The sequence below is a fragment of the Abramis brama genome (assembly GCF_963993115.1).
Source record: "Abramis brama genome assembly, chromosome: 21".
Taxonomy (NCBI): domain Eukaryota; kingdom Metazoa; phylum Chordata; class Actinopteri; order Cypriniformes; family Leuciscidae; genus Abramis; species Abramis brama.
Genome location: NC_139983.1, coordinates 35,056,872 through 35,069,575, shown reverse-complemented (window position 1 = coordinate 35,069,575; position 12,704 = coordinate 35,056,872). Strand labels below are relative to the sequence as shown.

At 40.7% G+C, this 12,704-nt stretch overlaps 1 protein-coding gene and 1 long non-coding RNA gene across 2 annotated transcripts in view; both read left to right on the top strand.

The window, feature by feature from the left end:
* ppp2r5ca (protein phosphatase 2, regulatory subunit B', gamma a) overlaps nucleotides 1–1,366 on the top strand; it is a 17,901-nt gene extending 16,535 nt beyond the window's left edge. Inside the window, 1 exon segment of the mRNA XM_084096146.1 lies at nucleotides 1,082–1,366. Coding sequence (XP_083952272.1) covers nucleotides 1,082–1,216 — 135 coding nt within the window. The 3' untranslated portion in view covers nucleotides 1,217–1,366.
* The window catches only part of LOC311071685, a 307,177-nt gene that overhangs the window by 70,239 nt on the left and 224,234 nt on the right, over nucleotides 1–12,704 (top strand). The window lies entirely within an intron of this gene.

Here is a 12,704-nt window from a genome sequence, read left to right as displayed (position 1 = left end):
TGTTTAGACTCTAAACTCCCACTGAGAGTTTGCTGTAATGAACATGAGCGACTGGAGGCTGGAGAACCGACTGTGTTTCACTCTCCGGTGCTCTAGTGTCGGTCAGATATTACAGAATAGTTTTTTGTTAATGTACTATATTTCAGTTTGATAATGTTTTTTATCATATACATAATACATATTTTGTATTTTTAGGGGATTTTTTTAATACTAAATTATATTTACGCTGTATTTATAATCCATTTATTCACTTTTTGAGCATAGACCTGAAAATTACATTTCCAACTTAAACTGGTAAATCTTGAACGCTTTAGAGCGACAGACTGAAGTTTGATCTCTTTTCAAACACGACACTTGGCAGATTATTGCTGAAGTTAAAACAGTTTTAAAAAGTGAACTTTAAAAAAGTTACAGAATTTTACGTGTTATTGTTTTGAAAAAATAGCAAAAATACTATTTAAATTTTTTATATGAAATATCTTTTTTCGAAATCACGCTGTACTCTAAAACTGCAAGAAAATCAAAGCCATAAATCTAAACAAGTCGTGTTCCAAATCTTACCCTGATATCTCAGTAAATGATCTTTCAGTGAGAGTGTGTTCGGCTGCAGTACCAAACGCTTCCACTAGAGGAAACTCGTCTCTCATTCGTTTCCAATGCTTCATTTCAGACCGCGAGGAGCTCAAGTGGGACTATTGTTTACAGGACCATTAAACCTGTTCAGATCATGTCCATGATTTTTTTTGTGTGTTCACACAGCAAGTGGCAAAACCATTACCAAGTTTTGTACCATTCCGATGAAGTAAAAAAATTCTAATTTTTTTTATTTTAAAAGCATACAATTTTTCGGTCAAAAAAGGCCGAAGAGCACCTTAATCGTCCCGTCTGGTCAAGTGACTTTTGCATTTAATAAATAGTCAAAATGTGCATATATGCCATCAAATATCAGACATGTTATAAAAAACAGAAGCTATGTTTACATGCACACAATAATCTGTTAGTAGTCGAACTGATGGATCAGTCGAATGAAGAGCCTCGAGTGTGACTCACGTGTGTGTGTGTGTGTGTGTGTGTGTTGTAGATGTCGAGGGAGCAGAGGAAGGAGCGGCCGCTCGTCAGGCGTAAATCTGATGTGCCTCAGGACTCGAACACCTCGAAAGCCTTGGAGTCGCAGCGTCGATCCGAAGACTTGCTCAACACTAGCGCCGGACACTAGCGCTCGTCCGCCGGACACTAGCTCTCGCCTCATCATCCTCAGGTGTTTCTTCCATCGCTTCACCTCATCATCGGCCCGAACGGAGCGGCGCGACACACAAGCTTTCTTCACTTTCTAGATTTGTGTTTATTTTCAGGGACGGCTGCCAGTGCCAATACTGTCACGTTTATTAGCTTCCTGCTAACGCATAGTTTGATTAGTATGATTTCTGCTGAGCTAATGTGGTGTTTGAGAGTAAAAGCCCGTCATGCGTTACGTGTGTGTGTGTGTGTGTGATCGCTCAGATCTGACGAGTTCCTACACTTCTGTGCCATAATGAACTCTAGCTGAACATTGTGTCTTGTTTTAGTGGACTTTCTCCGGAGGAATCTTCCGCTCGTGCCGTTCCACTCAAACACAAACACTGGTGACGTTTCTCCAGCGGATCAGTGACGCGGCCTGGAGCCGAACCGCGAGTCTGTGTGTGTGTGTGTGTGTGTGACGCCATCTGAATGTCACGGTCATTCCCAGATCACAGATTCATCCGACATGGATCCGCTGTTGAACCGGAGTTCCCGAACGGACTGTGACTCTCATCCGGCAGGATCTCTGTGCCTTTCAGCAGCGATGAGAGTCGATCACTGAGCCTTCGGTCCCAACGCAGCAGTGTGTGTGTGTCTGTGTGTGTGTGTGTGTCTGTGTGTGTGTGTCTGTGTGTGTGTGAGCGACAGCAACGCTTCGATTGTTCATTTCCATCTGGATGTTTTCCTGTTATTTTACTGAACTACCTAGAAGCACTTCCTGAAAACTTGAAAACTCTATTGTGTGTGTGAGTGTGTGAGTGAGTGAGTATGAGAGTGTGTGAGTGAGTGAGTGTGAGAGTGAGTGAGTGAGTGAGTGAGTGTGTGTGTGTGTGTGTGTGTGAGTGTGAGTGTGAGTGTGAGAATGAGTGAGTGAGTGAGAAAGAGTGTGTGTGTGAGTGTGAATGAGAGTGTGAGTGTATGTTTGAGTGTGTTAGAGTGAGAGTGTGTGTGTGTGTGTGTGAGACAGAGTGTGTGTGAGAATGAGTGTGTGTGTGTGTGTGAGAGTGAGTGAGTGAGTGTGTGTGTGAGACTAAGAGTGTGTGTGTGTGTGTGAGAGTGAGAGTGTGTGTGACAGTGAGTGAGAGTGAGACAGAGTGAGTGTGTGTGACAGTGAGTGAGTGTGTGTGTGACAGTGAGTGAGAGTGAGACAGAGTGAGAGTGTGTGTGACAGTGAGTGTTAGAGTGAGTGTGTGTGTGTGTAAGAGTGTATGTTTGAGTGTCAGTGTGGGTGAGAGTGTGAGAAAGTGAGTGTGTGAGAAAGAGTGTGTGTGTGAGTGTGAATGAGAGTGTGAGTGTATGTTTGAGTGTGTTAGAGTGAGAGTGTGTTAGAGTGAGAGTGTGTGTGTGTGAGACAGAGTGTGTGTGAGAATGAGTGTGTGTGTGTGTGAGAGTGAGTGAGTGAGTGAGTGTTTGAGACTGAGAGTGTGTGTGTGTGTGTGTGAGAGTGAGTGTGTGAGAGTGAGAGTGTGTGTGACAGTGAGTGAGAGTGAGACAGAGTGAGTGTGAGAGTGTGTGACAGTGAGTGAGTGTGTGTGACAGTGAGTGAGAGTGAGACAGAGTGAGAGTGTGTGTGACAGTGAGTGAGAGTGAGTGTGTGTGACAGTGAGTGAGTGTGTGTGTGACAGTGAGTGAGAGTGTGTGTGACAGTGAGTGAGTGTGAGACAGAGTGAGTGTGTGAGAGAGTGAGAGTGTGTGTGACAGTGAGTGAGAGTGAGTGTGTGTGAGAGAGTGTGTGTGACAGTGAGTGAGAGTGAGACAGAATGAGTGTGTGAGTGAGAATGTGTGTGACAGTGAGTGAGTGTGTGTGTGTGACAGTGAGTGAGAGTGAGACAGAGTGAGTGTGTGAGAGAGTGAGAGTGTGTGTGACAGTGAGTGAGAGTGAGACAGAGTGAGTGTGAGAGAGTGAGAGTGTGTGTGTGTGACAGTGAGTGTGTGTGAGAGAGTGTGTATCAGTAGCATGCTTATAGTCATTTCTGTATCGTTGTTTGAACTTCTGTATGTTTTACTCGCTGCATTTTATCCGTTTCTTTTCACCTATAATAATTCATGCAGTTTGTGAGTATATAAATGTTGATGTATAAAACACTTGTGTCTCGCTTCTTTTACAAACACGCGTACACACACAGTCTGACCCTCTGCTCTCATCTTTTACTGTGTGTCTGAATCATATACAGGTGCGATCAAAATCATTCAACCTCCATCGCAAATGAGGTTTATTGGCAACATTTACAGACTTTCAGCTGTTAGCAATGAACAAATCAAACAAAAGAAATTGAAATAGCTCAATTCAACAAATGTTTTGAGTGGTTTTCCCAAATTCAACTGAAAATGCAACTTTTAATGACTTCTGCAGTCTCGGAATTATTCACCCCCTTCATGGCATCTTTAGCTCTCAGTAGAACACAGTTTTGCTGCTGAAACGAGATATATAACCAGACCAGCTTCTGTTTCAGCGGTGCTGCAGTCCTGGAGTTTGGGTCAGCGGTGCTGCAGTCCTGGAGTTTGGGTCAGCGGTGGTGCAGTCCTGAAGTTTGGGTCAGCGCTGCTGCAGTCCTGGAGTTTGGGTCAGCGGTGGTGCAGTCCTAGAGTTTGGGTCAGCGGTGCTGCAGTCCTGGAGTTTGGGTCAGCGGTGCTGCAGTCCTGGAGTTTGGGTCAGCGGTGCTGCAGTCCTGGAGTTTGGGTCAGCGGTGGTGCAGTCCTGGAGTTTGGGTCAGCGGTGGTGCAGTCCTGGAGTTTGGGTCAGCGGTGGTGCAGTCCTGGAGTTTGGGTCAGCGGTGCTGCAGTCCTGGAGTTTGGGTCAGCGGTGCTGCAGTCCTGGAGTTTGGGTCAGCGGTGGTGCAGTCCTAGAGTTTGGGTCAGCGGTGGTGCAGTCCTGGAGTTTGGGTCAGCGGTGCTGCAGTCCTGGAGTTTGGGTCAGCGGTGCTGCAGTCCTGGAGTTTGGGTCAGCGGTGCTGCAGTCCTGGAGTTTGGAGTTTGGGTCAGCGGTGGTGCAGTCCTGGAGTTTGGGTCAGCGGTGGTGCAGTCCTGGAGTTTGGGTCAGCGGTGGTGCAGTCCTGGAGTTTGGGTCAGCGGTGCTGCAGTCCTGGAGTTTGGGTCAGCGGTGGTGCAGTCCTGGAGTTTGGGTCAGCGGTGGTGCAGTCCTGGAGTTTGGGTCAGCGGTGCTGCAGTCCTGGAGTTTGGGTCAGCGGTGGTGCAGTCCTGGAGTTTGGGTCAGCGGTGGTGCAGTCCTGGAGTTTGGGTCAGCGGTGGAGCAGTCCTGGAGTTTGGGTCAGCGGTGCTGCAGTCCTGGAGTTTGGGTCAGCGGTGCTGCAGTCCTGGAGTTTGGGTCAGCGGTGGTGCAGTCCTGGAGTTTGGGTCAGCGGTGCTGCAGTCCTGGAGTTTGGGTCAGCGGTGCTGCAGTCCTGGAGTTTGGAGTTTGGGTCAGCGGTGCTGCAGTCCTGGAGTTTGGGTCAGCGGTGGTGCAGTCCTGGAGTTTGGGTCAGCGCTGCTGCAGTCCTGGAGTTTGGGTCAGCGGTGGTGCAGTCCTAGAGTTTGGGTCAGCGGTGCTGCAGTCCTGGAGTTTGGGTCAGCGGTGCTGCAGTCCTGGAGTTTGGGTCAGCGGTGGTGCAGTCCTGGAGTTTGGGTCAGCGGTGCTGCAGTCCTGGAGTTTGGGTCAGCGGTGCTGCAGTCCTGGAGTTTGGGTCAGCGGTGGTGCAGTCCTGGAGTTTGGGTCAGCGGTGGTGCAGTCCTGGAGTTTGGGTCAGCGGTGGTGCAGTCCTGGAGTTTGGGTCAGCGGTGCTGCAGTCCTGGAGTTTGGGTCAGCAGTGGTGCAGTCCTGGAGTTTGGGTCAGCGGTGCTGCAGTCCTGGAGTTTGGGTCAGCGGTGGTGCAGTCCTGGAGTTTGGGTCAGCGGTGCTGCAGTCCTGGAGTTTGGGTCAGCGGTGCTGCAGTCCTGGAGTTTGGGTCAGCGGTGGTGCAGTCCTGGAGTTTGGGTCAGCAGTGGTGCAGTCCTGGAGTTTGGGTCAGCGGTGGTGCATTCCTGGAGTTCTGCTGCGTTCAGTGCGAGCTTTACTGTTCAGCTGAAACCCCAGTGTCTAACCAAGTCTTGCTGAACGTCTTCAGTCACTCCAGGGGTTTCTGGACCGGCCTTCTCAGAAATCTGGTTCCAGCCGTTGATATCTTCCCAGGGAGTGAAACCACTGTTCCTTTAACTTTAAACTTGTGAACTATGCTTTGAACGGTGTCTCGAGGAACATTAAGTGCCTTCACTATCTTTTGTCTCCTGTTCCGTGTTTGTGAAGGCGAAGAAATCTTCTCTTAACTTTTTGGACCATTCTTTTGACTCTAACTTGCAGTCAAACGTGACACTCGACAAACCTCGCCAGATCAGATGTGTCGTGTGTTCTAGCTCAAGCACACCTGGTGCAGCTAATGAAGCCCTTGATTAGCGAGACGACGCCTGTTCTGCAGATCTGTGCTGGTCTGAGGGATTATATTCAAGGGGGTGAATAAGTTTGAGACTGCAGAAGACATTAAAAGTTGCATTTTCAGTTAAATTTGGGGAAACCACGTGAAGCATTTGTTGTGTTGAGCTATTTCAGTTACTTTTGTTTGATTTGTTCATTGCAAACAGCTGAAAGTCTGTAAATGTTGCCAATAAACCTCATTTGCAATGGAGGTTCAATAATTTAGATTGAAACTGTATCTTAACATCAAATGATTGTCATGTTGAGTGAGTTTCACATTGAGAACACAAGACTTTCAGTGCTTTTCATTTGCTTGTGTGATAAACTCATATCTGTGAATGTGTTTGTGCTAAAGGAATAAAATAGTTTATATGGTCTATCAACAACAATAAATGTACAGAATAATAACAACTACAGACTAATGGAATGTGCGAGAAACCTTTTCCATTTCTGAGGAGCTAATAAATAAACATTGATTTCTATCATAATTCAAAGCAAAACATCTATAGTTCTGAATCAAACACGAATCTGAGAAACTGTGTGTGTGTGTGTGTGTGTTTATGAATCTAGTCTATTTTAGCATGATCTTAAAATGATTCGAACATTAACATGAAATTAGTACAGTAATCCTAGCCTGTTTTGACCACTAGAGGACTTGATCTGCTCATGAGAAGCGCTTCATTCTGTCAGTGACCAGCTCAACACTCACGCTCAACAGATTTAGAGTGGAATATTTATTACAGTTTTTATTTCCTGTGCCAGATCTGGCCTGAGGATAAATGACATGTTTCATAAACACGTATAAGCCGTTTAGTTTCCTTGTGTCTGATGGATTACTTCCTGTCTGAGAATTAAAGAAGCATGAGTTGTTTTCATCATCTGTTGCTGTCAGACACATCAAAACACTCACAGATGATCATCCTGAGGCAGAGAGACTCTGAGCTGTTTATGATCTCTGCAGTATAGTGGGTTTCAATCAGTGACTGTAAAATACACTACCAGTCAAAAGATTTGTATCGGTAAGATTTTTAATGTTTTTAAAAGAAGTCTCTTCTGCTAACCAAGGCGGCATTTATTTGATTAAAAATGCACACAAAAAAAACAGTAATATTGTGAAATATTATTCTAATGTAAATCATCTGTTTTCTATGTGAATATATAGTAAAGTGTAATTTATTCCTGTGATCAAAGCTGAATTTTCAGCATCGTTACTCCAGTCTTCAGTGTCACATGATCCTTCACAAATCACTCTAATATGAGGATTTGATGCTCAAGAAACATTTATGATTATTATCAGTGTTGAAAACAGTTTTTTACACTTTTATTTCAGGATTCTTTGATGAATAGAAAGTTCAGAAGAACAGCATTTATCTGAAATAGAAGTTTTGTAACAGTTTATGGGTAAGAGTTATGGGTAATGTAGGGTGGAGGATACCCATAACTTTTCTCCCGTTTGTTGATTAGTAAGGGAGTGAGGGAAGATATATGTTGTTTTGTTTTCTGTTTTGTATAGTTAATGTTATCCCTTTTTTTAGGTAGAGGTATTTTTGTTTTCTTTTGAGTTAGGCCCTCCTCCCGAGGCCCTAACTCCTGCTGAGGTTAAATAAATAAAAGGCAGATACGCCATTCGAAATTGAAACTTGTTTGTTTATGTTTCTGTGAATATGGGACCGGAGAGCTGTAGATCCTCAAACGCTTCAGGTTTCTAATGTAATGGTTCCCTGAGAAAGGGAACGAGAGAGGTACGCCGGAACCACCGGAACTTCCTGTAAATGGTCTAAAAGTCCAAACCATACAGATTTGCGCTCACACTAGAAACGAACCAAACCTTTGTTCAGTTTGATGCGGACCGAGACTACCTCTTTTCGTCTGACCAAATTTCGTCTGTTTGGTCCGGACCATGGTCCGGGGGAGGTTTCATTAAATTAAATTAAATTAAACAACGACTAAATTCATGCTAGTCGAGATTTAAGTCACATGAGCATAACTCACAGATGGTAACAGATATTCTGCAGATACTTTCAGTAGGAAACAGTTAACATTCATGTTATATTAGATGTGGTTTGTGGCATCATTCATAATGAATTAAAGCTGATGGTAAATGAGGAAATGTGCAATCATACTGAATCTCTTACTAACAAGCTTTCAGGAATCAAGCTTTTGAAAATTGAGGGAAAAATCACTCAATAGGGAGTGTTTTCTAATGGAAGAAACCAAATCAATTACGATACTCAGCAGAAGTGCTTTACATTAAATCCTTCATGACTGACACTTTAAATGGGTCATAAACTGGCTTTTTACATTTTTTGTCTGAGGTCAACTTATGACGTTCGCTTGGTTTTTACATTCAAAAACATCAAAATGAATAAGTAATAGGCTATTTTCTACCCTGGTTTTGAGCCTAGCTCCTGAAACGCTTGGTTTTTATGGGCATGCCGCATTGAAGACTTGGAAGTAAATGCCCACTGCTATGATTGGATAACAGTTTTGCATATTATAATGAGTTTCATGTAATGCGCGAATGGGTGGGCGGGGCTAAACGGGCAGTGTTGAAGTAGGCGTTGATCTTCTTCTGCAGAGGCGGGGTTTGACACCCTTTGACCTCATAGATCCCCACTTTGAAAAACCTGTGGTTCGCTGTGCCTGCTGTCAATTAAAGCTTTTATTGGACTAACAAGGAAGTTTTCAGTTCTGAAACTTACAGGGTATTCTTATAGCATGATGACCTCTGATATTTCCAAAGCTCAAGAAAAATTAGATTTCTCAGTTCATCACCCCTTTAAAGAATGCATAAAAACTGTATCATTTTAGCTATTATAATCTTTTAATTCATCATATGTGAAATATGCATCACATCACTTTTGTGTTCACTATCAACATGTGGATGAAAGTGTTCATTACTGTCATTATTTACTAGGGCTGGGTATTGACACAACTTTCACAATTTGATTAGATTTTGATTCACAAGCTTGCAATTCGATTTGATTCAAATGATTTTGGATATCAGGTTCAATACATGGCAAATTTCCTCAAGGAAAACAAATCTCTTCACTAATGCTGTAACTATGGGAGTCAGTCGTGGCCTATAGGCTTCATTAGCCTACTGTAATATTGAAGGTAAAAATAAACTGACTTGTATACGAATACTTAAATTACACTTATTTATTTTTATAATAATAATGTTATATGAAATATAAACATTTAAATGGTGGCTGTCATAAAAAACTTGCCAGATTTATTCAAACATGCATTAAATATTAAAGAACATTAAAAATGATAATGAATATGTAATATGGTGCATATATTTAGCAAAATGTTAATTTTTCTCGCTGATTAACGAGTTTATGGTCACTGGATATGGTTTTTCTGAGGTAAATGTGACGTTACATGACATTGTTTACAAGCTGTTTTACTGACGTCTTTCCACGGTTGAAACACTGATTGAGCGACTCCATGTCACATGTGCTTCTCTAGAGCTGAGCCAGAGCGATCTCACGCCACAGCGACAAAACGCTATTTATGTTATGAATTTCGTAAGAAAATGGACGTAATTTGAAATTAGAGACTTTGTTTCATATCAATAGTAACAAAGCACAAAGATTATTGCGATTTATTGTATTGGATGCGCGCAACAATGTTCCATTCATTCATCAGCTGAAGACATGATGACTAGCCTAATCGATGGGATTTAAGAATCGATATCGGTTCGTGAAAATGAGAATCGATTAAAATCGAGAAATAGATCTTTTTTGCCCTATTATTTACATTAAGCTGAGATGCTGTTTGATTGGTCCTCAAGTGTACCGTACTGTGAAAAAGTCTAATGTTCACAATATCTGAACATGAATTAGCTTTTCACCAATATTAATACAACATAATTTAACATGTGGAACGCACATTTTGTAATGATTTATAAATCTTTAACATAAATGCCCATTTCTCGTGTGGATACAGTTAATATGCTTTACATTTATCACTATATCAAGTGTCCATAATCAGAATCAGACACAGATTAGTGGAACAGTATTAAAGCGTAGTGCAGAATCAAACTAACTCAACATTACTGACGGATTGATGTGGAGATTCACACACATCAGTGTCTTTTTTATTTATTTATTTTATTATTATTGTATTTTGTTTAATGTGTTCATATTTTGTGCTGCAGGGTTTCTGTGTCTGGAATGAAACTGCAAATAAAGTGATTTTGTTTTCGGTAGTAAAAGTTATAATATTTTGTCTTTACTTATGTTTTTATTCAGCCCTTACTGCATAATCATAATTTGATAAACTTACAGTATGACAAAATCTTAGTATTATATCACTATATTCCATGTCATTCACATTCTCCTTTCTATTACACTTGTGTCTTTTTTAAATGGTTTTATATTGTGGAGTTTGGTTTGCTGATTGCTGATGCGGTTGCATGTGCATTAACTGTTAATGATGTTTAATGCATCTTTGTTTGGTGTTTCTGGAGTTAATTCAGGCTATAAAAGAACGCTGAGCAGCTCATAAACACCTTCATCTCCTGATGAGCGTCTTCAGTCTTACGTCTGATTCCCGGTAAGATCATATTATTGTGTCGTTGTGTTTCAGCCTTTATTCAAACGTTAGCACGTGTTGTTCAGCTTGTTGACTCTCTAGTGTGCTTGATTATGTGTAGAAGAAATGAAAGAAATGAAGATGGAATTGTTTAAAGCAGGTTTGGAAGTTTTCTTTAAGGTCCTGTAGGAACCAGTTTCCATCTCAGGTTCTTGATATTCATTTGATGATGATGATCAGCTCATAAACTTCATCATCTGTTTCCAGGTGAAAAGGAAATGTATTTAAATTGTGCTTTTTTGGACATACTTAATATATTTAAATTATACTGTACTAAGTTATACTGTACTAAGTTTTCAATTTTAAGCTATTTGCAATATGTTTAAATATATTAAATTGTGCTAAAATGGAACCACTTCAAGCACATTTAGTGCATTTAAGTGTATTTCTTTACAGTTCATTTAAAATATTCATTCATATTTCTTAAACTAGTTATCATTTATTAACTAGTATATTAGTATATCATATATATTAGTATATTATAGTATATCATATACTAACTCAAATATTATTTGAGGCTTAATTTTACTTGTTTACTTCAAGAACATTTCAATAGCATTTCAGCTCATTAGAAATATATTAGCATTACACTAATAGTTTATTATAAAGCTGTTTTAATCAGTATTCAAAATGATATATTAAAAGTGCAAAAGTAATTAAATATAAATGTGGAGACACACACACACTTTGAAATCAATAAAACTTTAATATAGTATCTTGTGTACATTACAAAATAAATACCTAGAGTACATTAGAAAAGTACAGTAGCAGATATAATCTCTTGAACAAAATACATTATAATAAAGATCAGTGAAATGCTATGGCAGAACTATATTATACACTTCTGTAGAACATTTCTGTTGTACCTGTATTACTGAAGAGTACACTATGAATATCACATCACTCAATAAATAATCCATCCGAGTTTGATCATCATTCTGAATATGATCTGGATGAAGTCTGACATAAACATGATTTTCTCTGCTTTTTGCTCAAAATGTTTGTTTTTATTATTAAACTTTCCCACTTTCAAGTGTTGTTAAAAAAAGGAATGCATTTTTTGTTTTTTTTTAAAGCAGAGTGTTGATTCTTTCTTTTGATATATTACATGTTCAGATATTCATACAACAGAATATTCTGTGGGTCGTGAAGCTTTAGTGAAAATGAGCAAAAACACTTGCGGGGAAAGAGTTATAAACGCTGAGTGAACTTTAAAACTGAAAGCATCAGATATAAAGCGTTCTCAGATTACTTCAGTCGTCGTAGTTGAGCCGAACCGTTTGTGAAAGTTAGACTGGTTTTTCACTCAAACCACCATTGGTAGTTAATTGTGTCTTTAAGGTAATTCCAGTTGCACACGTTGGATCAAATAGTTTGTCTGTAATCTCAGGCATTTCCTACATCAGATCCACAAGCTTTAAGATGTGTGTTTTACAGTGTGTGTGCAGTGAATGAAGAGCTCTTTAAACACGGCAGTGGAAACTTGTGAAACATCTGTCAGTCTGTGTGTTGCTCCACAAACTTCTGCTTTGACCTGCAGACGAAACACACACTCCTGTCAGTAACGTAAGTTCTTCAAGATTTACTCCTAGTTTAATAAACCACTGTACACTTGCAGCTGTGCTGGACTGAACATTCAGAACAACAGCATTCTTGCTTCTGTGATATTGTTCAAATGGAGGATTTCCAAACTTTAATCTTAGCAACAATCACACAGAAAACAAGTTATGTCATATATTTGTCCCTAATGTTTTTAATAAAGTAGTAAATAGTAAATACATGCATGTTTTTAAACTAATGACTGGTTTGTTATTTAGTGTTGCCTGTCAAGATTTCATGAAACAATGGGACAAAACGGCAGCATCAACGGATCAAGTGGAGTAGATTATGAAGATGAATGGAGACGTGAGATGAGGGAAAATCTCAATAAACTTCGGTCTGCAAACTCATTAATTATCAGTATAATTGCAGCCATTGAGATTCTAATCATGATCTTAACTCTGTTTGCGTTGTGTGCTCTTATCAAATCTAATCGCTCCACTCCAGTGTTTGTTATTAATTTGATTCTTTCAGATCTCATTCAGATCATTAGTAAATTAACGGAGACAATCACATGGTCAGGGGTTGCCACTATTGCATATTATGCATATTGGTATAGTTTGATTGCTGGTCTGTATTTTATGGCATGTGTTGCTTTTGAACGATATCTTCTGGTTTCTCATCCTGTCTGGTACAGATCTCATCATTCACTGAAAGTCTGCTGTGTCGTTTCTGTGATCATCTGGTTTGTTCCTCTGATCTTTGCAAACTTTAACTCTCGTTGGCTGTTTAGCGATCTGTCCCAATCGATCGCCTGTTTTATCCCCTACCCGATAATCAT